A 25,516-nucleotide genomic window follows, 5' to 3' on the forward strand; every position below is an offset into this window, starting at 1 on the left:
AACTTTTCCTGATACCCAGTCTAAACCTTCCTTGTGCAGCTGGAGGCCGTTTCCTCTTATTCTATTCCTTGTTACCTGGAGGAAGAGACTAGCCACTTCCTCCTTTCAGGTTGCTGTGCAGACTGATGAGGTCCTTCCTGAGCCCTCATTTCTTCAGACTAAACAAGCCCAGTTCCCCCAGCTGTTCCCAATTACACTTGTGCTCCAGACCCTTCACCAGCTCCATTGCCCTTCTCTGGACCCGCTTCAGCACCTCAATGTCTCTTTTGCAGTGAGGGGCCCAGAACTGAGCACAGGACTCAAGAGGTAGCCTCGCCAGTGCTGAGTACAGGGGGATTATAAATCACTCTCCTTACAGTATAGTAAAGAAAGTTGTAATAGCCAAAAGGAGGGCTAAAAAGCAAGCTATGAACAACAGAAACAATCCTTTCTCACAGGAGAAGAAGTGGGGTTAAACATAATTTAAACAAAATTAGATAAAATGTATTTATGGATTTTGATGAGGTTGTAAGAAAGTTTTCACTTTGATCAAACTTTTTTATTACACTGTGAAATTTAAAACATGTGTCTTAGTTCATAATACACACCTGGAGTCACCCTAGCCCATGATCAGGGCAAACTTCATTGTTATAATGCTGTGCCAAGTTTTCAGGCATTGCCAAGGGCTCCCAGGGCAAACCCTGCTCTGGGTCTTGGGAGTATGTTGTCATACATTGCTGTACCGTCCTGGAAACAAACCAGGTTAGGCAAGCACATTGCTCATTCTTAAATCTGCTTTCCATAAGTAGGTAGATCTTTTCATAGGCATAAGAGTCCATGAGTAGTTTCTATTTCTAACCAAGTGTAATTGTGATTAGAATGGAACAATCTGTTTTTCTTTAGAGTAAGCGGCTTGCAAAGTGACGAAGATTTCTCTTTGTAGCAGAAGATTGGCAAGGTGAAACAGATCAATTTGTCTAAAGAAATTAACTTGACTAGCAATCAAAAAGATCTTTTTATCACCTTTTTGGTAGGTGGCTTGAGAGTTGTTTTGGTACTATTTTCTATTTTCATGTTCGCTCTATTCTTGTGTCCAGTTGGACATAAAACATAAAAAAGGTAAACATCTTCAAACCTGCTATACAATTCCCATCATGAGCTACATTGTAGTAAAAAAGGCAAGGAAGTAAGCAGAGAGATGAGAAGATGGAGAGCTACTGGCTCATTTTGCAACTCAGGGCATGTACAGCATCGTTCAGTGTTGAGGGGGGATTTAATTTGTCAGCCTGCAGCAGACTACACTGAGAACATGATGGACTAAAACTGTTCAGTGGCAATAAAGTCAGAAAAACTTTTAACTTCCTTATTCAATGAGTTGGGGGGGGTGTTAAAGGGTTTCTCAGTGGCACATGGCAGTAGAAACACTAGAATAAAAAAGTCCTACACCAATGCTGTATTATCAATGGGGTTATAGGGCATGGTGAATGCTTAGAATCATAGAATCATAGAAAAGTTAGGGCTGGAAAGGACCTTAAGATCATCAAGTTCCAACCCCCCTGCTAAGGGCAGGAAGACCTCACTCTAGACCATGTCGCTCAAGACTCTGTCCAACCTGGCTTAGCAATAGAAGCAGAAGTATCTTAGGAGCTGTCTGTCTTTGAGTACTTCTGATGAACAGAGCTGGATCTTAGTGGTAGGAGCTGCAAGTGTGGCTGTACAGATGTTTCAGTCTAGTCTGCTGTTCTCCTCCCATTACAAGGAGACAAGAGGTTTTTTTGCATCAGCAAAACATCAAAGAGTCAAAAGGTTGCACTTTTCCATGGTGATGGTTATTCCAAGATAAATGCTGTGAAATAATAGTTCACAGCACATTAAATGTTAAGTGGTAAAGCTTTTTCTGTTTGACAGCGTTTATCTTTATTGAAATTTAAAGGTTAACAAAATGGCTTTGTTATGAAGATGAAGGACTTGAAGCTAGATTTTTTTTGACTAGCAGCTTGTATAAGCTACAATTTCTTCAAATGTAACCCATGAACTTGAGTATCTCAAGGTTTAAGTCAGGGTACCTGGATAGAAATAGAAAATTCTTGACTCCTTCGAAAAGTTAAGGTCTTAACTTCACTATTACTTGCGTATAAAAAAAACAAGCGACAAAAACCAACAAAACCAAAACACTAGTAATTACTTTGTTGAGAGTGCACAGATCAATATCTGCAAAGCATCTTTAGACACAGTTTGTGTCCTCAGATCTATGAGCTTCAAAGTGTCAAAGTTGATGGTGATGCTGTAAATAAGTGTCTGTTATTTTTGTCACCTACTGCCGCATTTCAAGTATTGCTGGTAGTGTTTCTAGATTCTGAAATGTTTGTTAGAGGTGGGTCTGAGCATTGGAGGAACAGCTTGATTTCACTCACAGCTATTTATTCAGCTGCTGCTAGCATTTCCTCAGCAGTGAGGTGCCCAGCAGCTCATAAATGTGTTATAAATCGTGGTTTAATCTTAGGGAAAAGATTACCAAGTTCCTTCTTCCACCCTTTTCTTTGCTGTAGTCCTCAGAGAGGAATTTGACTATCTCTAATGCAGTGCACCCATCCAATCAAAAGACCAGGATGTGCTTACATGATTTATAATAAAAAGAGCCACACTTGACTGATTTCATATTGCTGCATCTCTGCAGTGACTGTGCCCAAAACAACAAGAGAAAGAAATGTATTCAATAGTCGTATCTACAGAGGTGATTTACTGCAGTACTTGTACGTCAACAACTGATTAATGTGAGTTGGAAATAGGAAAAACAGTTATGTGATGGCTGTTTTGTTTCCTTGTTCAAAGTTGAAACGTACTGAAATAGGGTGCTATCAGTGATTCAGACAAGCAAGAGGTGCATCAGTGATGTCTTCTTTAATCCTGCAGAAGGCAAATAAGAGAAAAGCATGATTAGCTGCAGATGGAAAGAAATAAACTGCTTGCTGATAAGACAAAAATTAATGAGCTGAACTTTCTGTCAAGAGGAGGTAGTATAGATGATGAAAAAGACTTTCTAATGGTGTGTTAGCTTCTGAATAAAGCATCTAAATAAATGAAGCACCTCAATAAAACTGCTACGGAACTAGAGAAAACTCAATGTAGGTCTAAGATGATATTTTGAGAACGTTGTAAAGGCTATTGTTGATCCTGATTTGGAGCAAGTGTGTGCCCCCTCAAAATCCCATCTACGCTTGTTTTCAGCAAACTATTAAACAGATACTGCTGCTCCTAGGAATGCTGGGGTGGGCCAGAAAAGAGCAAACAAAACAAAGACAGAAGAAGAACAGAACTTCAGAAATTAGAAGGATCAAACAACAACAAAAAAGAAGTAGCGCAGGACATTCACAGAAACAAGTTGATCCTTCTCTAATCTAGACCCTCAATTTAAAAAGTATTATTTTTCTTTTTTTCCTAATAGTCTATTCTTTCATGGTGGTTCAGAACAAATCCAAATTGTGGCAGCAGCCGCTTTGGAAAAATCTGAGCCCAAGGCTGTATTTTCTATTATACAATAGCTTCTATTCTCTGAATTTTATTAGTTGCCCAGACCAAAGAGATACCAAAAAAGAAGACCTGGGAAGATGGCCTGGGAATGAGCTTCACATGTCTTTTCTTACTTTTAAAAAGCTCCTGAATGGACTAATAAATCTGCAGAATTTAGTTATTGATTTTTTATTTTTTTTTATCTTGGTGGAAATATTTGATCCAAATTTTGAAATGAAGATCTGCTCTTCAATTTTTACTTCATGCATCTGCCTTTCTGATACATCTTCTGTCTTCAGAATTCATGAATTTATGAATGCCTAAACCAATGAAAGATACTGTTTGAGATTTAATGGAAGTTGTTGAAGCTTCCTTAAGGCTGGATCTGCATTTGTTGTGAGGCTGTGTCAGTCTGAACAAATGGAATAGATCAGACATAAAGGCATCTACTACCTAATGCAACATCTGTTGATTTGTTTTGCATTCCACTAGGATACAAAATGATCCCCAATGTGTTATGCTCCCCTCATACTTAGTGCACTTCCATTAATCTGGTATTCTGCAGGCTGAAGCTATTTTAAAACTTCATTAATTAAAGTGGGTATGAGGCAGGTTTAATGTTAACCTGAGTTATCAACTCCTACTGGTGAATTGTTCTTAATTTGAAATAATCCTGTGAAATTAGATTATACTTAATGTGTATACTTTAAAAAAATCTTCACCTTTAGGCGCAAGAAGAACGATGGAACGCAGCAGAATTTTAGAATAGATGCTTATGCAGATCCAGCTAGGAAAGCAAAACAAATCACTTTGTTTATCAGTTTACTATGTTCTGTGCCCTAATGCAGGGTTTGATACGGTCATTTGAATGTTTATATTTGCAATTGCTAGAAGCTTAAGTAGCTTTTAGCACATCTACTTAATGAGCACTAAAGATACTCATTAATGAGCTTCAAATATAATCTTCCCCTGGTCTCTTCAGGTTGATTGTGAAAGAGAAAATTTGTTTATTGAGAGGCTTAGTAAAAAGCTAGTAAATTGTTTTGTGGGCAGAGAAGTTATGAGGCAATTTCTTATTTTTTTTTTTTTTTTTTTTTGGCAATGTCCCTGTTATCCAGGCTAACACCCTTCTCTCCTTTCATCCCCTATATACCTTTCAGGACACCACAGCAGTACCCAGTTTCTCCTTGTTTTTTTCAGATCCCTTTCTGCTATAGTGTGCCCACATTTGCCTTTTCTTGTCCCCAACACTGTGCAATAAGAAACACACTCACTAGAGAGAGTGAGCTCACCAGGAGCTCACAGAGCTCCTTGCTGTTTTGCAGCCCTGCTCCAGTCTAGCTGCTGTTGGTGTGGAGTCAACAAATTTTGGCTTGGGTCAGACTGGTTCCAGAGCCGATGGATGACACAACCAAGGCATGGTTTCAGCTACCAGGCAGGCCACAGCACCCCTGAGGGACCACTGGCTTCTTCAGCCTTTTCCTTTGTGATTATCTTTGAGACTATTTCTTACTGCCAGATTTGATTGAAGCAGGTCAGTCACTTTAAGCAATGCTGGAGGAGGAACTGACAGACAGGTGAACAGTCTGTTTCCATAAACACCACTGCCTAATGCCATAAACATGGTTTTCTGCAGACACTAGTAATAGTTAATCATTCTTACAGCAGTAAAACAATGGCAGTTCCTCATCCTTGGTTTTACTGAAAACTCAGTTTCACACAATGAATTGTCCTGCAGTATAAATTAAAAAAAATACATCCAAGTTAATGAAGCTGCCTTAGAAGTCTGCTCAGTGACTATCAGAAATGTCTGCAGTGTCAGACATAACCCTTGCTTTTTCCTTGTAGAAACAAATAAGATGCTAATCTGACAAGATTTTAATGTTAAAAAGACAGAAAAAGCTTTTGGTTTTATGATTGGTCTGTGACAGCTGAAGAAGGTGTTTTGTACAGATGGACAAAGGAAGAGGTCATTGGTGTTATTGTATGATTATTCTGATACCTAAATATATTCATTTGCTCTGGAACACAGTGCAACAGTACAAGTTTGTCAGTCATATTGCCATATTGCTTGTCTGGCTTATAAAATTATCTGCTCTGAAGGAGATAGCAATTGTCCTTTTAGCAACAGTTTCTTTTCACTTTAATAATACACTATATCTATGGATTTGATATACAACTGTAATATCGTTTGTCAATTTGCAGTGCAGTTGCCTTTAAAAAAAATAATTAACATAATCCACTACAGAATGGCATTGGATTTCTTTTTCAGGAAACTTGTTTATATCTGTTCTCAATTTGAAATATTAAATATTGTTTTGAAAGTCATGCCTACTTCAGTGGAAGTAGTTCCTTCAAGGTATATTCAATCATCCATCTATATCTGAGTAGGTGACTACAGCATCTGATCAAATTATTCTTGTGTATATAGGAAGGACCTGCATAAATATATGGTAAAAACCTGATCTACCTCCCCTATAGTGTTTGTGCGCTCAGTATTCTCAATACAATTTTATTTTTACACTTTCTAAAGACACCAGCAGAAAATAGTATAAAACGAGCAAAGAGAAACAGCAAGATTTTGTAGTCAGGGCTCTGGGCAGCAGTTTTGGTACCTGGTCTCCTCAGCTTTGATGCTGGCCAAGGTGAGGAGATAATGTATTCTACCAGTGTCTGTTCCTTTCTTGCTGTATTGTCTTCCATTTCTAGTACAGGGGCTATTCGTTTGGGGGCACTGGAAGTTTGGGCCCCTCCTAGTTGTTTCCTGAAGGTAGCATTGCCATATAATAAAAAACAGAGGAGTCACATCTAAAGAGATCAAGGTAACACATTTAGATTGCTCAGAAACCTTATGTATTTCAACCTGATATAAGCATCTGATTCTTTCATGATTTCTAGGTATTCTAGACTCTGAGGAAGTCACGAAGCTTTATAAAAGAAAAAAATATAATATAATTCTGTTTATTAAACATACTGTATTTTCTTTGTTCCCTTTGATAATTACACTTCAAACACTGTGACTGCATGTCTGTAAACAAAATCCACCCCCACCCCTCTTCCTTCAGTATCTATGATAGATTATAACTGACGATCATTGGTACATGATTTGCGAGTGCAAATAATATTTGTATTGGAAGTGTTTTTCCCAAATTTGAATTCAAGACTTTTGACCCATGGTTCACATTTTATACGGAAAAGCTCCATGTATTCAACCAAACATGTTTATTTAATTGGCTGCTGATAGTTTGGAAGATAATTCTTAGAATGTTTATCTGGTCTACTTATTAGGTCACATAACTGCCTTCCTCTCTCTTAGTAATAGCATATTGATCATTGTAGTTTAAAATTAAAAAACAAAAACCAAAAAACAACCAAACATTAGAAGTAAATTAAATATAAAAAAAAAAAAAAAGGAAATGACACTTCAAACACAACACTGAAATGTGCATTTAAAAAATATTTTTCTTACAACTTTCAAGCAAATAAGACATAACAAGGTTAAATTCTGAAAGACTTTCTTGAACTGCATTATATTCTGTTGCTACAGTGCAGCAGCGTGTGAAAAGTAAAAGCTTGTCACTGGTAAAAGACAGAGCCTGTATTCTTCAGAAAATGTTCCAGTATTTCAATGATGATTTTGTTTGTAAGTTAGGCTAGATAAGAAAGCCCCATTTTCTTTTCATAAACTGCAATATTTAATTTTGCCTTTTCATGATTGTCTTTTTTGATTAATTGTTTCTCTTTTCTTCTTCAACTGTGAGCCCATCATTTAAATACCCTTAGTCCAGATGCACATAAATCATTGGAAGTCCTGAACCAGGACAGAAACACTTACATTTTCAATTAGCTTCCACATTTAACAGCTGCTGGTAATGGTGTCTACAATAAGTCATCACACAGTATGTGCACTCAGGTCTATGGGTAGGCCATGGGAGGCACCACACAAAAATTGCAGACGTACCATCATATATTTATTTTGTATATTGGTAGGACAACAATATAATCAGATTTTGTTGCAGACAAGTGTTTTATTTCACACTTGATTTGTAATGACTACGGCATAATGCATTTGGCAATTTTATATTGTCTACTTATACAAATGTATTTTGTCTGCTGTTGATGAGTACAATTTACTCTTATTGTGCTGTTTATCACTGTCCAAACAGATGTTTTGAGCTTAATACACAAACCATTATCCAACTCTTAATTAGGTGTAGAAAAATAGAGTAGTACTGCTAAGTACATGTAGAAGACCAGAGGTAGAAAACTTAAAAAGAAATCAAAAGTAAGGTCATGCAAACAAATCTAAAGCACGTTTTAGTGAAATTTGATTGCACAGTCTCAGTATTGACACTGACCATGATATTTTTAAGCTATGACAGCAGCATCTTTTAATGTGTGCTCTCACCCATTTATTTTTTTACATTAGTTGCATCTGCTTGATCCATCATTTGTGGAAAGCATGACATGGCTTTTTTTAATTAGACCGACAAGCCTGTAAGTTATGATGTTGTCCGAGTAGTGGCCAGCAGCTTTTTCTCTTTGTTTAGCAGATTGTGAAGTGCATCACTGAACAGCTGCACAGAGCCAGACACAGGCAAGGACTTTGCAGAACTGCATGAGTACATATATCTCTTGGGCCACTGACTCAGGCAGGCAAACAGTCACATCAATTATGTGCTACAGTCTTTGTAATGAGATTTTCAATAGTATCAGCTAAATATTAACCCTTGGTGGCCTATCATGCGTTTGTTTGTTCAATATGTAAGTAATTAGAAAATCGTTTTTGCAGTTCCTCAGTGTCCATTCCGTTTTGGACTATGATGTAAACTCAGTGTAATTATTGAATAAAACTTGTTCATATTTGAAAAATACATATTAATATTTATACATACTTTTTATCGGATTTTTAAGCTGAGAAAATTCTTAGACCATTCTTCGATTCAGTTTATTTTCCAGATCCTGCCAGCTATTGCTGTGGTTTTCAATAGCAGGGATTTCATTAAATGTTTCCAGGCTATATGCGTGTAAAAATAATTAAGACAAATAAATCTTTCATCCACAAGCCTTAGCTGGTCGTGTAGGAGTCTACACATCCACTTAAAAAATGTCTAGTTGTTTTAAATTCAGGAAGGTCGCAAGTCACTGAACTATTGCATCCCAGCACTATTTTTTTTTTTCAGACTCCATCGTATTGCAAGGGCATTAAGAATATTGCAAATGTATGTATGGAAGAATTTTACATCCAAGCACTTGTAGCGTGTGTTGATTTCCACAGAGCTGAGGAAGTTGCCATATGAGTCCTAATATCTTTACTTACAAGTAGATGTAGATCTATATCAGATCTTTGACTGAAAGGATAAAATTTTCCAAATCCAATTTAGATGCAGAAATATGACAAAAGCAGGCATTTATAGGGAAATAAAACATTTGAACTTTTGATTACAAATCACAGTTCTCTTCAAGTTTTGAAGATGGACCATGGACAAAATTTTATCTGTATCCATCTACATTAATTTCTACTGGTCTTGGGCAGTTTTCTCTCAGTAAGTCTCTCATAACTGCATAAAAGGGAAGTGCAGAACATCCTATTCTTCTATTCGTGAATATGCATATTTACTTAATAATTTTAATTGCAACATGGTGTTTCTCATTTTAAGAGACATAAGTTTTAAAGAGAGTTCTTGCACTGATTTGTATATTATAAAGTATGAGGTAAAGAAGAAGAAAGCTATTGTGAGGGTGCACAAGTAGAATGTTTTAGATTTATTATTTAAGCAGAAATGTACAGGTTTGCACTGGAAAATTTTCAAGGTCTATGCTCATTATCCAGGGATCATAATGAGTGAGGATATACTCATTTCCCAAGGAGTATAACAATATTTGCCTTCAGAATGAAGACGTGTGAAAGTAATTCAGACTTGATTCCTAGGATAGGAAGAGGTGGCTGAAGTCTGGCAAAACATCTCAGAACATAGACCGAAGTGTTAATGGTAATGAAAATCAATATATTGGAATTCTCTGTTGAAGTGCTATGAAAATTGGTAGGTTTCCAGCCCAACAGGATGGATGCATTGCATTTGCATTCAGAATTGCTAAGGTACAAAATTAGATCCTACATGGTGGTTGCCAGGTGGAGGCATTTACATCACCATGACATCTTACCAAAGTGCATTTCTATTATTTCTGTCTAGTTTGAGAATGGAAAATTCTAAGTGGCCAGAGTTAAACAGAAGCAGAAGACTGCTGGGATGTCTCCACTTCTAAGCGGTGACATTCTTTATTCCTTTCCTGTACATGGAATGTTTTGCTCTTAGCCTTTATGTTTATGCAGTATCATATTAATGGGTGCAACAATGAGCTTAAGTCAGGGGATCAATCTAGCAAAGGCTCGCAAAGTTCTGTATGATGATCCCACATCAGTTGAGCACATCTCCAGGCCCATGTATTGGAGAACAAACTCTAATTCTCTTAGGAATAAGGTGTGGATATATCAAGAAATCATGTAAAGGGTTTTGTACAAATTTGATGTTTATCCTTCCCCTCTCCCCTTAAGGAATGGTGGCTCTTCATTTCATATCAATGTCTTTCTTTATGGATTGGAAGAGTACAGTCTTCTCCCAAATGATGTATATTTTGGCTCTGATTTTCCTCTTATTTTCATGCCCCTGCAGTGTTTCTGAGAACTTCCAGCACTGACTTAAGACTTAACCTGTGTAAGTATCATTATTCCTGTTTTATTGATATGGATGTAGCATATAAATACACAGAAAAGCACAATATAACACCACAGATTGCCAATAACTCACCATGTAATTGAATATAATCATATATCATAGAATAGTTTGGGTTAGAAGAGACCTTTAAAGGTCATCTAGTGCAACCCCCCTTCAATGAGCAGGAACATCTTGAACTAGATCAGGTTGCCCAGAACCACCTGGCTTTGAATGTCTTCAGGGATGGCGCATCCACCACTTCTCTGGGCAACCTGTGCCAGTGTTTTTGCACCCTCGCTGTAAAGAATTTATTTCTCACATCCAGCCTGAATCTTCCCTCTTTTAGTTTAAAACCCCTTGTACTACTGCAAGAGGCCCTGCTAGAAAGTTTCTCCCTGTCTTTTTTATAGGTCACTTTTAAGTACCGGAAGGCTGCTCTAAGTTCTCCTTTGAGCCTTCTCATCTCCAGACTGAATGAACCCTTTCCTCACAGGAGGGGTGCTTCATCCCTCTAATGAATTTTGTGGCCCTCCTCTGGACCCACTCCAACAGGTCCATATCTTTCCTGTATGGAGGATAATGTTATGGAGAGTGACGGCCTGGAGACTAACTGAAGTTATTAAATAATACGTATAGAGGGAGAGGAATCTTCATCTCCTGCAAGCTGTTTTGCTGTCAGATGATTCTTAGGGCTACTCTTCAAACCAGAATGTTTTCTGCCAAGTGCACTTACCCAAGGCTTGCTTCGTCTCTGCTTTGTGTGAGTAAAAGGTCCAACTGTAAGGTGTGCAGGAATCTCCTTGCTATCAGACCTTTCTTAGTCATATAATAAGCACAGAAGATGAAAACCAATTCTGAAAATGTTATAAGCTACCTCTTATGAAAATTCTTCTACTCTTTTGCCACCATTTCAACTATTCACCATTACAACTATCATGTCTTTGGAACAGTCCACCGAAGGGAAGATTATCACTGAAGGGGTGAATATGCCAAAAATGTACGAAGGTCAATTTAGGTTTCAAGTCCTTTCTCTCTGGTTCTGTATAGCTTCTCTTCTGTCCTGTAAGACTTCATGAAAAGTGAACTATTAATGAGTGATTTTGCCTTACTCATGTCTGTTTTATTTAGTTGGCTCAGTATTCTTCTCAGAAAGAAAATTGCAGTGCAAGAATAGCTTCCTTTGTTGAAGTCAAGAGGCAGACATGCCATTCCCATCAGGCTCCATACTATCAACAGCCTACTTTAAGTCTCTACATGCATTCATATTTATCTAGATAGGAAGGCAAGTGAGATCTTGATTTCCTAATCGTAAATAGACCACTAATTAAACATCCTTTGCCACCTCTAGCGTCTGCCAAGATTTGACAGATGACATGACCAGGCTGTTTGGTATCTGCAGTTCTCTTATTAGTGCTTCAGTTCTTCTAGAAAATTATACATGTTCATCTCTTCTGTCCTTTTAAAGATTAACTTCTTGCCTGTGATGGCTACTATGAGTCACAACATCCTGCTACAGTCATACTCTAGGGCCAAATGAAAGTCAGATTTCAGACAGATCATTTCAATCTGTGCACACAATGACTTACAAGCTTCCCTCATCTTTTCTTTTTTTTTCCCCTGATCATTGCTAGATGTTATGATTCGCAACTATTTTTTTGTTTTGTTTTGTTGTTTTTTTTGGTTGGCTTTGTTGTTTTTTTTTTTTTTTATCAGGTCTGTCACAGACACATTAGCAATTCCATAGCAAGGAAATAAGCACCACAGCTCTGTAATCTGCACAGAGTATATGAAAAGTTAAGTGAAAGGCTGACATATCATTAGTAAACCATGAATTTTGAGGACATATAATACTGCATTATTGTCTGAAATATGAGGATACACAGATTTCCTCCTCAATGAAGAGTAAAACTGGGCAGTACTACAGCATGTACTAGAAACATTTTAAAAGTGCATTATTGATATCACTGTTCAGACAGAGTACAGCTGGAGACATCACCTGGACTGCAGTGCCAGGCACTGGGTACAGGAATTATGTCTGATGGTATTACAGACCAAATTATTTTATATAGAAGGTCAGCCCTGCTCACAGCTCTCCTGGGACTTGTCTGAATGGTAGATAATGTTACCTGAGTGATTGGAGACACGATAATCTCAGGTCTTCAGATACGATCAGTGCTGGCACAGGGAAGTGATAAGTGTCAGTGGTTGACAGCCACCACCTCTGTGGGAGACAAAATGTGTCTTTAGAGAATGCCTTGTCCCTTTTAATCACAGTTTTAAGCATCAGCAGACCAAGCCTGAGTGTAATGTATTTGTAAAATATATCTGTTTAACACTATTACTTTCTTCTTCCATGGAACTGTTGATCCTTATGGCTCCCATGGGTAATTAACATCAGCTAAAGAACCAGGCAAATGTGGATGATATCTAGAGAGTCTTCTACAGGCACCTTTGTTAAGATGCCACATGATGGCCTGCCACACTTCAGCTATTTTATTACCAGATTCCTTCTGCAGAAATTACCAGCAAATGACCCGCTGAGGCAGTGGGTTTGTAAAGTATCTAACTATCTCAACAGGCTAAAAATACCACTGTCTTTCCAATACGATATTAACAAACTAATAACAGGAAAGACATGCATTCTACTGGAAATTCACATAAATACCATTACAGAATAATTCTGAAAACATTATTTCTGCATTTCTTGGAAACTATTATTTCACTCAGTCTTGTAAAAATGTCTGTCTAATTGAGCTTCCCCAGCTATATAACTTACCTGAACTTTATTTTTCCCCCCTATGTCACTTTTACCATTATTCTAATCAGTACCACTAAAATACATATGCTCAAATCCTAGATACCACTCTCAGTTAAACTTGGTAACGTCAGGACAGACAAATATCACTGCAATAATCTTGTATTTCAGCGCTGCTAGCTGCAAAATATTTCCAGTCCTGCTTCTAATTTCATTTTAGCTTAGATTTGTGAAATGCTAAATAAAACAGCAATATTTAATAGAAGTATTTTTGCAGATTTTTTATTTGTATTAAGTGAGGTAACAGTGCCATCAGGTGGCAATTTGCGGCAATCACACATCTTCGTTGCTGGAAATACTTCAAATTTAAAACGTTAAAAATAGAGCCTAGAAAGCTGAATTTTGACCAAAGACTGCGTGATGAAACAGAAATAAGGAAAAAAAAATAGAAGGGATTGTGTAGATGAATCTATCTAGTCTATGAATTTATATAAGTTCCTTGGCTATCCCTCCACCCCTAATTTTAGGGATATTCTTCCATCTGCTTCCTCTTTTGATCTACCAAAAGACAGAATTTTATGCAAACTCGCATTTGTAAATTTCTGAAACTGCCAGGAATCTTTTTCCTCTTATTTCTACTGTATGACTAACAAAAATTGTTATCGAGAGTGGTCAATCTTTAGCTAACTATGTTGTAAAATCCCTCTATTCTGATTAGCTTTCTTTATCCACACTGGTCTCTTACAAAGGTGTTTCACAGCTGTAGGCACCCGTAATTTCATTGCCCACATTGCACCTTAGTGTAACCCTTATGGATTTTTACAGAACTATTGTGTTCCCTTTCAGCCCTCATTTTGAAAAGTTAAGCAGATCTTTCTCATTAGTCTGCTCTCTGGTAACATACCCACTGTATAAGATGACCCTTGTATTTGAAAATACTGCTGTTTATCAGGTAGTATAAATTTACAAAATTCAGCATAATGTGAACAGGTTTACCTCTATATTTATTCAGAAAGTCTATGACATAAATGTTCTTTTCTCTCCTTTGGAGCAAGACCTTGTTTATAACAGGCTTTTAATTTATTAACATTATGGAGTGAATGAACTGCTGTGTTGGGAGGGAAGATTTTGTTACATTAAATTCAACATATAATTAGATATAGATTAGTATCTTGTACATTTTGCTCTGCTGTGTGGTGTTGTATTTCTGTAATCAGTAATCGCCGTGTCTGTGATTCACTTGGCCTTTTCAGTTGTCAGTAGAGTGGGAGAGTGGTATTCAGCACAAAGGTTGCTGCAGCATCTTCATACTTAGTCACTGCAAGTTCTGCGTTGCTGTACAGGACATCATTCCCAAGATGCATTTGGGCCAAGTGTTTTGCAATTCGTAAAACATTGGGACTTGCCACTGTTTTTATGATTAATGACTCTCAAATATGGCATAGCCAGGGATCAAGGGTGAAGTTTATCTCTAGGTTGCTGTGCAGTGCTCTGAATGGAACTGCATAGAGCTGTTGAGTCTTTGCTGTTGTGTCATAAATCACGGAAGTGAGAAGCAAATTGAGTTACAGGCAAGAACACACTTCCGTTTGGTTTCAAGACCTACATTTAAGAGGAATGAAAGCAGCTTTGTGAGCTAAATTCAGAGCCAGTCTAATGGCCTCATTTTCCAGATGAGCTCATGACCTAGGAAATTGGGATGTGTTAAACATCAGAATAACTCTAAACTTGTTCTTAATTCAGAATACATGTTTGTTTTGCTGATTTAGTGCTGGTGGTGATGGAATAGACAGGAGAGCAACATCAAGACAGCTGTGTTGCAGCTGGCTTTTTTCTACCAATTGCTTCTTATAATCCTGACATTTATTATTATAATTAACTCAGCAAATATGTTGATAAATTGCAGCAGCTAATACAATAGAGAAAAAGACAGAATAACAGCAATAAACATTTCACTTAACAGAATAATAAACATTTCACTTAACATGCCCCTCCAATATTTTGAGGTGCAAAGAAGATGTTTTGTAGGTTGTCAGGATGACAGCAGGATGAATGGTGCACTCATTGTCTTTAATTTAGTGTGATATAGTTCACTTACATTAATAAATTACACCTTAAAATAAATTCTCATTTTCCAGGGCTGGCTATGGATCACAAGATGTTACTGTTGGTTTTTATAACAGGTATAAAGCCAGGTTGATTACATTTACAGCAGAAGTGCCTATTGTGCAGCTCAATCTCGTAAAACATAAACCAAAGCAGTGAAAGGCATATTGTCTAAGTATACCAGTGGGTCTGTGTATTTCTGGGACAGTTTCTAATGACAAGAGCCAGTACCTGGACCTCACTGTCGTGAAAGACGAAGCCCCCTCTCCTGTGCTGTCTTCCCTGTGGCCTTTTGAAACCATGTTGTAGTAGTTGTTTATGGACATGCAGACAGATCTAATTAACCATGTCTTTTGTCTAAAAAATATCAGTTAGCAAAGAAATATATCAGAACAATCTGGTATCATCTTTTTCATCAGTCAGGGTTCCATTTAATTCCAGTAACTTATCTGTCCTTTATCATTCTTATCTTCCACTCATCTTTTAATATGTTATCCTTTGAAAATTGTACTTGAAAATTTCTGCTGTATTGAAGACAGACTAAAAGGCCAGATAATTATTCAAACAATATTTTTCTCTTTCTTTAGAGAAATTCTTAGGTTTCTTAAAATTATGCCATTTCAATAGTCCAGTCATAATATACAGAACAATCAGATATTTTATTAAAGAGCTGAACTACCAGCACTGCAATTACACATACAAGTTTTCCAGTATTTCCTTTTGTGTTCTTCTCAGAATATTTTAACAATGGCTTCTACAGCATGTTATTAACACTCAGATGTATCTCAAAACCAATTTTTCAGATAAGAGTTCTTTTCTTGTTCATTTTTTGTAATCTTTTTTATATAATCATAAATTCTCTCTCTACTTCAGTGTTAAGGTTGTTCATCTCAGATATAAACTTAAATGCTGAGTATTTTTTCCTGAATATCTAGTTATGGGGCAGGGGGGTCAACTGTCAGTTTACTTCTAACAGAATTTAAGGAGTGGTATAGTGCTCTGGAACAAGATGGAAACAGAAGTTAGGTACTATAAATGCTTTATGTGTTGCACTGTATCATGTTAGGAAACTCTTATTAAGAGTGTTGAAATTAACTCTCTGTAGAAAAAGTTAATAAGGAAGACTGTAAAATTCCACAAAACATGTCATCTGAGTGTAGCTCTTTAATTCTTCCTTCTTCCAGTATTCTTAGAAACTATTTCTTTGTGTACGTATTCTTATGTATGGTGATTGTGTCCCTATTTGTTTTTTATAACTACTTTCATGCAGATTTTGATAAGAGATGTCAATGAGCTTTCTTCATCCCTGTGCAAGAAAATCTCCCAACCTGCATAATATTGGCAATTTTCCAGCCTGACTAATCACGTGAAAGAGCATGAAACTCATTGTGTAAGATTATTTGTGAAATCATCAATATTTGTGGAAATAGAAGAGGGAGACCAACCAGGCTTCATTTAATTAAAAGTATCATTTTGCATCTCAAAGAAGCTGCAGACTCTCACGTACAATACTCCTTATTTCTCTACATGCTGTGAATTTCTTATTTCATAGGATGGAGTTTCAGCATGGGCTCTGCCTACCAGTTCCACAGCTGGCGAGTATTTGTGATCGTCTGTGCACTGCCTTGTGTCTCTTCCGTGGTAGCCCTCACCTTTATGCCAGAAAGCCCACGGTTCTTGCTGGAGGTATATGTAACTTTCCAAATTGTTTTTAGATTCCAGTCAAAATTATGTCTGTGTTTATATCACGACCTCTGTATAACAGGCATTAAGATTGTTCAGTGGTAATACTGAATATATTAATCTGTATGTATATTGTGTTTAAATGAACATTTAGGTTGGAAAACATGATGAAGCTTGGATGATACTCAAGCAAATTCATGACACAAACATGCGAGCTCGTGGTCAGCCTGAGAAAGTCTTCACAGTGAGTATTGTTTTTAAAGCTAATCACTTTAACACATCAGTAAGCTGGCTGATTGGCAAGGTCTGGAGGGCTTAAGCAACCAATATTAATACTCTGCATGACCAAGTAAATAATTTGCACTCTAAATTCCTAAATATAAGAACCAAATTCCTACTGAAGTCGTTATATATACAATTGCTATATATACAAGTCTTGTAAAGATACAAGCCTTTGACCAACATGTTCTTGAACCTATGAATCCACATTGTGTTTTCCTTTGGTGTACCAAGACACTTAATAGACTCAATCTGTGTTTTATTTAATGAAAAGGCCAGATTCAAAGCATTGATAGGTTGTTTCTATTTGGAGGATAAACTGGTGATTCAAATGTGGGGGATTTTTATGGCATGTTCCTTAAATATGAAAAATATACCCAATAATTTTTTTTCTTCCTGGATACAGTAGGACCAAACAGCAGAAGGCATTTTCTTGCTTTGAAAATCAATCATCTCCCTTTACAACTTGTGCTGTGCTGTGGGAGTGTAAGCACTCTGCTTCCACTCAGAGCCATGTTTGGGATGTTTTTGCTCTTCCAGAGGCTTTCTTCTTACTTTAATGCACACATAACTCAATTAAGAAATCCTTTTAAAGGCTCTGCATTTGCAGGCAGTCTCAAGGAATGACCATCTGACCATATAACTTTATTTCATTGAGACTTGCAGTTTATTGCCTTGGATGTAGTTTCCATTTACTCTATTTAATTTTTTTCCACAGAGAAGCTTAAAATCTCCTATTTAGTCTGAAAGAGGGCTGGTTAGCATGCTTATCATGTTAAATCCACATTTATTGATACACCTGTGATCTACCTCAAATCCCATCTAACCTAGTATTTTATTTTCTGATTTCATTTATGGATAAAGGGATTTGCCTAACACCATACGGCTAGGGTGTAATTTCACAACTGGCTTTTGCTGATCTGAGCTGCTTTCAGACAAAGTGTGCCTGCCCTTGGTCACTCTTTGTTTTTCTTCAGCCAGTGTTGATATTCATTGACTGATTGCACAGTCAGCCACAGCACAGACGCCATCCCCCTGCAGTGTTGGCTTAGGCATGAGGAATAAGACAGAAATATACTGGGACAAAAGGTGGGAGGAAGGATCAGTTCACATTAGTTTAGCATAATCATAATCATGTCCTAAAGCAGCTGTGGAGAAGAAAACAAAGCACACGCTTGTTGTTTCCAGTTCTTGTGATCTAACAAGTCTTTCTACGCTTGTTAAAATGTGACACTGAATCATGTTGAACTCAACAGTTTATTTATAGCTATTTTTTGTTAATCTGTCACCCATGAATAGGGCATGAATAAAGAAAACACACCACTTTCTTGGGATATTTGCCAGTTTCTGCCATGATAATTGGGAAAACTCAATTCCAGATATTGAGGATTGGAAAGATTAGACATATTGTATGTAAAGGTTACACATATATAGAAGTCCCTGGTTTTAGCTTGCATTAATATGATTAGAAAATACGTCATTGTCTCCTCACTGGAAATATCAGCACTTAATCTTATTAACCCAGAAAGTGAAGAACTTATGCATAAATTTTTTGGGTCATACTTTTAGTCTCTCTTTTTTAAAAAAATATAAGCTATTCCTATTGTGACATTTTGTCTCAGGAATTTATTCACATAGCTCTCCTAAACCCTGTTTCTTCATCCAGTGCCATTCTATGACTTCTGTGTTACTATTTTTCTCCACTTCATGTTACTAGTCACATTTGATATGCTTTAATAGTATTTCTAACTCCACAGCTGATGTAACTTTTTTTATTACTGCTATAATTTTAATGTTCTTTCCTTCTGTATGTTTTCCTATCTTATCTTGATTTCATCTTTTCCTAGAAGCTTTTTTCACATGTCATGTTTACTCTTGTTACTCATATTGAGGATTTTATCTTCAAACCTTTAGAAAAGGGAAGGCATCAACGGATGAACAACTGGGTTTTGAGTTAGAAACTCGCATAAGTATATCTAGTTACTTACTGAGGTGATAGTATCTTTGAAAAATTCTGAAAATCTCTCTCGAGAGCAGTGACATTAGTAGAGATGGTAGAAAATTAATAGTATCTTCTATTAGGGAACTATCCAAGTTAAACATTTATGTACATGCTTAACTACCTTCCTGGGTCCTTAAAATATACATTCATTAGATCTATTGGTTTAAACGTTTAAGTAAAAAAAAAAACCTTTCTATCCTTAAACCCCAAATTCTATCTACTCTTTGTGATAATCTTTTATTCTGCAAAAAACTTTGCAGCAAGTCTTGATTTTGTAAGATTCAAACCATTGCATATTTCTAGCCATTGCTTTTAAACAGAAGTTCCATTTTCATTAAAATAGGTATTCTTTATTTTTTTCTTTCATTCTTCATATACTGACAGCTGAATTTGCATGGTCCAGATGGACCATTGTCTTGATTCAATAGGACTTTTCTTATGTTAAAAAAAAAACATCAAGGCCAGCAGCTCTTTGTCTCCAGTCACATACAGTGGTCCTAGGATATACACATGCTTCCCCCAACCTCCAAAGCTCCAAATGAGTCAGGTGAAAAGGCTGCCCCTGAGCTTACAAATGTGGCACTGGTTTATAGTGTGATTCAGAAAGCGTGCCCTTTCTACCTGGAGGTGTGACATGTGAGGATGTTTGTATATGCAAGGTGATAAATAATCTTGGAAGACCCAACTCAGTCTTCTGTATAGCATGTTTCGTAAAAGCAGTTTAAGAAAAGCTTAAAATCAATTGAATGATGCAGACAAGATTATTGCAATTGAGAAAGGCATGATGAGAAGAGAACAGTCTTGTCTTTGATGCAGTCATGATTTGGCAAGACAGTGAGCTGTAGTATTTCAGAAATTATGGTGATTATAGCTAAATCACTTAGTGGGCATTTGTTTGTTCTTGTTCATGGGATGAGGCTGCTGGTACATCTTAAAGAGTGTACATCTGTAAAAGCAGTGAGCTGAAAACTAGAGCTTTACCACCAATACTGCTATTCCCTGATGTCCTCTAATCCACTGTGGTGCATCTGTGGGTAGTGGTGTCACCGTTCTCTTAAGAAGCACAAGCTATTGTGACCTTCAGAAATGTCAGCCATACACTGAACACTTGGTGTCTTGCTGTCTCCCTCCCCATATATCAGGCCCCCTCCTATTTTATCTTTTTTTTTTTCTGTTCTCTATTTCTATTCTTTTAAAATAAACTGTGGGTGAATGCACTGCCTTTTGTGATATTGGTATGAACCTGGGACCGGAGTAGAAACCAAAACCAAAACTATACAGTGGTTTAAGTTTGTCAGACCCTGTGTCTGGAAAGACAATATAACGCATTCTTGTTCTGCTACACAGGAGAGTGCAAGTGAAAACTAGCGTTGTAGGCAACATCACATTCTCTGTCACTGATAGTTCTGTATTTTTCCATGATGTCTGTTTATCTCATTTCACTTTAGATGAAGTAGGTGATTGCTCATAGCAGCAATAACATGCATGGTTCCAGATCATTTCACCTAACTTTTTCTCTCTTCATTAGATAGTTAAATTCAACATCCAAAAGACAAAGAGAGCTCCTTGTCTAACAGTAAAGAAAATAAGAACAAAAGAATAATATTACTCAACTATTAATTCTTGGCATTTCAAATAATTCTATTTGCATCACTGTACCTTTAATCAATAGACTTTCAAGAATGTTGTGATAGGAAGTCAGAAACATCTTGATAGCAAAATCCAGACATGGTTAACTGAGGGTTTAAATACTGTTTTATCCTTTGTGGCATTAGGGATATGGACAGCAACGGTCTAGCAGAACCTGACAGTAACAGCTTGCTTCAGTCAGAGGAAACTGATTTCCTGCATGCTTTAAATCTGAAGTTTTTCCAGTACAGTTGCATCCATAACAAAATTTGGCATTATAGTGTGCTACTGTTCCTTTATATTTCTAATACATTCCAAGTGTATACACAGGTTTAACATCCGCTCATTTTTGATTTATGGGATTTATTAAAACCTTCCAAATCTCCTTGAGAGACAGGTAATTATTCCATAAAATGCAAATATTTGCTGTTCTATTTTTATTTCTAGGTTAACAGAATCAAAACTCCAAAGCAGATAGACGAGCTTATAGAAATAGAGAGCGATACAGGAACTTGGTACAGGAGGTGTTTTGTTAGAATTCGCACAGAGCTGTATGGCGTAAGTAACAGCATCTCTGTTTGTTCTGTAACCTGTTAACTTTCCTCTTTTTAATTAGTCTTCAGATATGGGATGGATTATTGAGCTCATGCTGGTGATTGCTGCAATGCTGCATTTTCCATGCACTGGCAGATTCAGGAACCTGTGCAAGGTTCTCATTTCCTGACCCAGGAGAAATGCTGGTGAATCATAGAGGTTGGTCCCAGTTTGTGAGAAGGAAAATGGCTGATAGTTATGTAGCCATATTCCCAAGCACCATGGTATAATACGTACTGGAAATGTGTATCAATAAATACGTATAGAAAGAGGTGACACATGATGAGATGGAAAATTTGCAGCATGAACTTGAGGCAGCAACATTAAGTACAAATGGTAAAGTCATGAATAAATTGTGTAAATGGATGCCATAAAATCTTTATAAGGCTTTGTATCTGCATGTATTTTTAAGCATGTTAAATGTTTTACCAGAAAACTATGTTAGAGCTATTTCAGAGGGTTTAATGCAAGTTCAATGAGAGTATGCTCTTCTTTACTTCCTTGCAAAGCCAAAATTATGCAGTACCTTTGAACCTTGTAATGAAAATTGAGAAAAGTCTCATTATTAAAAAAATAAAAGTTAGGAATATCTTTTAACAGCTGTTAAATATCTGGCATCTTGAAGGTCTCCAGAGCTATGATAAAGTGCTGTAAAACAAGGTTTGTCACAATACTGCTTGGCTTGGAAAAATGGCATTTTCACTATAAAAAAAAAAAACAAAAAAAACCCAACCAAACAAACCCAGAAGGTGTCTGCTTTTATAGTTATTTGTACACAAATGAAGTAGTTGAAGATTGAAATGTTATGATTTTGCCTTGTTACCAAACCACCTTTAAAACTAAACCACTTAGTTACAGAGCGGCTGTCTCACATGCTTGTTATCTCACTGGACTAGACCCTGGGTTAGAGCTCCTTGTTGCACAATGTGCGCTGAAACCTCCTTAGACAGGCTGATACGTCTCTTCAAAAAGAGAAAATCATCTTGAGATGAGAGAGAGGGGAGAGACCACCATTCTCAGTTGGCTCTGCTGTAGTGTCTCTGACCTGGAGGTAGTCCCATCTTTTCCTCATAGAGTTAAAGTACCAGTTTCTAGCTGCGGTAGGTTATGACAGATCAAACTCTGTGTCACTATTGAATTATGGAATATAGTTTATCTAAACTTAAAGCAGTGTAATACTGGGAAGTCAGAAGAAAACATTTTTTACAAGATCTCTGTTTATTTGACATAGTGAAATGAAGTTGCCTAGATATTGGAAATTTTGAGGTGATCAGAGCAGAGGGTGAATTAATAAACACTGTGCATACTGGTGTGTAAATAATTTTATATAGGCCAGCAATGTGTGCTTGCATCCCAGAAAGCCAATCACATCCTAAGCTGCATAAAAAGAAGCATAGCCAGCAGATCTGCCTCTCTACTCTGCTCTTGTGAGACCCCGCCTGCAGTACTGTGTCCAGCTTTGGGGCCCCCAACGTAAAAAGGACATGGACTGTTTGAGCAAGTCCAGAGGAGGCTGCACAGATGATCTAAGGGCTGGAGTACGTGTCCTATGAGAAAAGGTTGAAAAGTTGGGACTGTTCAGCCTGGAGAAGAGAAGGCTTCAGAGAGACCTTATACCAACCTTTCAGTACCTAAAGGGGGCTTATAGAAAAGATTGAGGGAGACCTTTCACCAAGGCCTGTAGTGACAGGAGAAGGAGTAAGAATGTTAGACCATAATAGGATAGATTTAGACTGGACATTAGGAATAAATGCTTGATGATGAGGGTGGTGAGGCCCTGGAACAGGCTGTCCAAAGAAGTTGTGACTGCCCCATCCCTGGCAGTGCTCAAGGCCAGTTTGGATGGGGCTTTGAGCAACTGGATCTAGTGGTAGGCGTCCCTGCCTGTGTCAGGAAGGTTGGAAAGAGATGATCTTTAAAGGTCCCTTCCAACCTAAACTGTTCAATGATTCTATGAAAAGAAGTCAAAAGTCATATAACGTGCACAACTTGGCTATATCTGGAGATTAACATACTTATGTGACCAATGACTTGTGATTAACATAGAGTTACCTCCTATCTCAGAGGCCCTGAAGAAGCAAGCAAATCAGAATCAAAAAAGGTTTTATCATTTAACAAAATTGTTCAAAATACAATTTATAATAAATGTATTTCCTAATGATTTACAGATTTGGTTGACATTTATGAGATGCTTCAACTACCCAGTGAAGGATAATACCATCAAACTTACAGCTGTATGGTTCACCCTGTCTTTTGGGTAAGAGTGGTTGAAATCTTAAATAATTTTTGATAGACTTGAAGGACAGAAGAATCATCTGCATGCAAATTTTTATCACTATGATTATCTTTTTTATTCAGAAGGGTTTTATCCCTTATCTTTCCACAAAATGTATATCTATGTTAGCCTGTTCTTACTGCAAGCTTACCTCATCAAAAACATTTGCTTCAGAAAAGATTATCTCCTGGTGTCAGCATCTCTCAATATTTTTATTTTTGTGGTGGATTCTACTATGATGGACTGTCATGGTTTAAACCCAGCTGGTAACTCAGCACCACGAAGCTACTCACTCACCCCCCATTTTTCCCCCTCCCCAGGTGGGCTGGGAGGACAATAGAGAGAATGTAAAACCCATGGGTTGAGATAAGAACAGTTTAATAACCAAAATAAAGTAAAATGCACTGATAGTAGAAAGAATACCAACAATAGCAATAATAATAATAATAGGAAACAACAAAGAAGAAGTGAAAGCTCAGAAAACACAAGGGAAGCACAATACAATTGCTTACCACCTGCTGACTGATACCCAGCCCGATCTGAGCAGTGATTGGTCCCTTCCAGATGACTCCCCCCCAGTTTATATATTGGGCATGATGTGCTGTGGTACGGAATACCCCTTTGGCTAGTTTGGGTCAGGTGTCCTGTCTCTGCTCCCTCCCAGATTCTTGTGCCCCTCCTCACTGGCAGAGCATGAGACTGAAAAGTCCTTAGAGCAGGCATTACTTAGCAACAACTGAAACATCAGTGTGCTATCAGCATTGTTCTCAGACTAAAGCCAAAACGTAGCACTGCACCAGCTATTAGAAAGAATAAGTAACTGTTACAGCTGAAACCAGGACGTGTAACAACTGCTCCATCATATAAGAGCTGCTCATCCTCAACTTAGACAGATTTCCCAATAAGTAAGACTGGCGACTGACCTTTTTGCTGTTTTTTGCAGCTACTATGGCTTATCTGTCTGGTTTCCCGACGTCATTAAACATCTGCAGTCAGACGAGTACGCATCCCGAGTGAAACACTTCCGCAATGAGGAGGTTTCACATTTCGTCTTCAACTTCACACTGGAAAATCAGATTCACAGCAATGGAGAATACATCAATGACAGGTTTAGAGATTTCCTAATATACTGGCTTAGCTGGAATAAAAATGACATTTTAAAGCATGTCCTAATAATCTCATCTTTTTCTCCATCAGCTAATGATACTTGCTTTTGTTACTTTTTAATGGGAATTTATTCCTGATATTGATTTCTTGTGCCCTGTGGAGCATGAGGAGAAATAAATCTATACATGTCCTAGTGGTTCCTGTGTGAGGATCCCCCAAGCAAACATAGCTTCCTTGTCATCCTGAAAAATAGACCAAAAAGCCTAAATTAACAGTACGTCCTTTCACATTGGGATTCAAAGATCTTCAGACCCAACACATGCAGCATACTGTAGGGGCCTGAGAATGGACATACTTTCATCTCTGTTGCTAATTCTTTATTACATGAATGAAAGATGCTTCTATGAAAATGCTGAACATTGAGACATTAGCATCTTACCACAGAAAACTAAAACCTAAATGTTACCATAAATCAATAAAAAGTACAAACAGATCTGAATGGGAAACAACACGTTGGCAATGACTTTTGTGTTGTTTTGTTGGGTTTTTTTTTTCAACTGAATCTGAACATATTAAGGCTCTAGCTGGACTTCACAGATAACTAGGGAACTTAGGGGAAAATTAAACACAGCTGGTTAAGGTATCTGGTTTCTCTTAAGTTATAACCATGTGACTGGTCTGCTGGAGTTGTGATGCTAAGTAATTACTATTTCCATAGGAAAATAAATCTAGGTGAATAAAATTACCGGCTTTTGTAATACAAGGCTTTTAAAATTATAAGAAATTGAGTTTTGACACAACTGGAAGTTTATGCACTTCAGAAAAAAAGATGCAGTTATCTCATTTTCAAACTAGCCATAGCTTTCCAGTTTCACTCCTTT

The 25,516-nt window shown here is 37.2% G+C and overlaps 1 protein-coding gene across 1 annotated transcript in view; it reads left to right on the forward strand.

The window, feature by feature from the left end:
• SV2C (synaptic vesicle glycoprotein 2C) overlaps positions 1-25,516 on the forward strand; it is a 104,038-nt gene that overhangs the window by 63,342 nt on the left and 15,180 nt on the right. Inside the window, exons 5-9 of the mRNA XM_057406506.1 lie at positions 16,619-16,752; positions 16,904-16,993; positions 21,107-21,217; positions 23,422-23,510; positions 24,472-24,636. Coding sequence (XP_057262489.1) covers positions 16,619-16,752; positions 16,904-16,993; positions 21,107-21,217; positions 23,422-23,510; positions 24,472-24,636 — 589 coding nt within the window. The remainder of the gene's footprint in view (positions 1-16,618; positions 16,753-16,903; positions 16,994-21,106; positions 21,218-23,421; positions 23,511-24,471; positions 24,637-25,516) is intronic.

The sequence above is a fragment of the Pezoporus wallicus genome, unplaced genomic scaffold, assembly GCF_028554395.1.
Source record: "Pezoporus wallicus isolate ANWC-B61680 ecotype Strahan unplaced genomic scaffold, APGP_CSIRO_Pwel_v1 contig_2975, whole genome shotgun sequence".
Taxonomy (NCBI): domain Eukaryota; kingdom Metazoa; phylum Chordata; class Aves; order Psittaciformes; family Psittacidae; genus Pezoporus; species Pezoporus wallicus.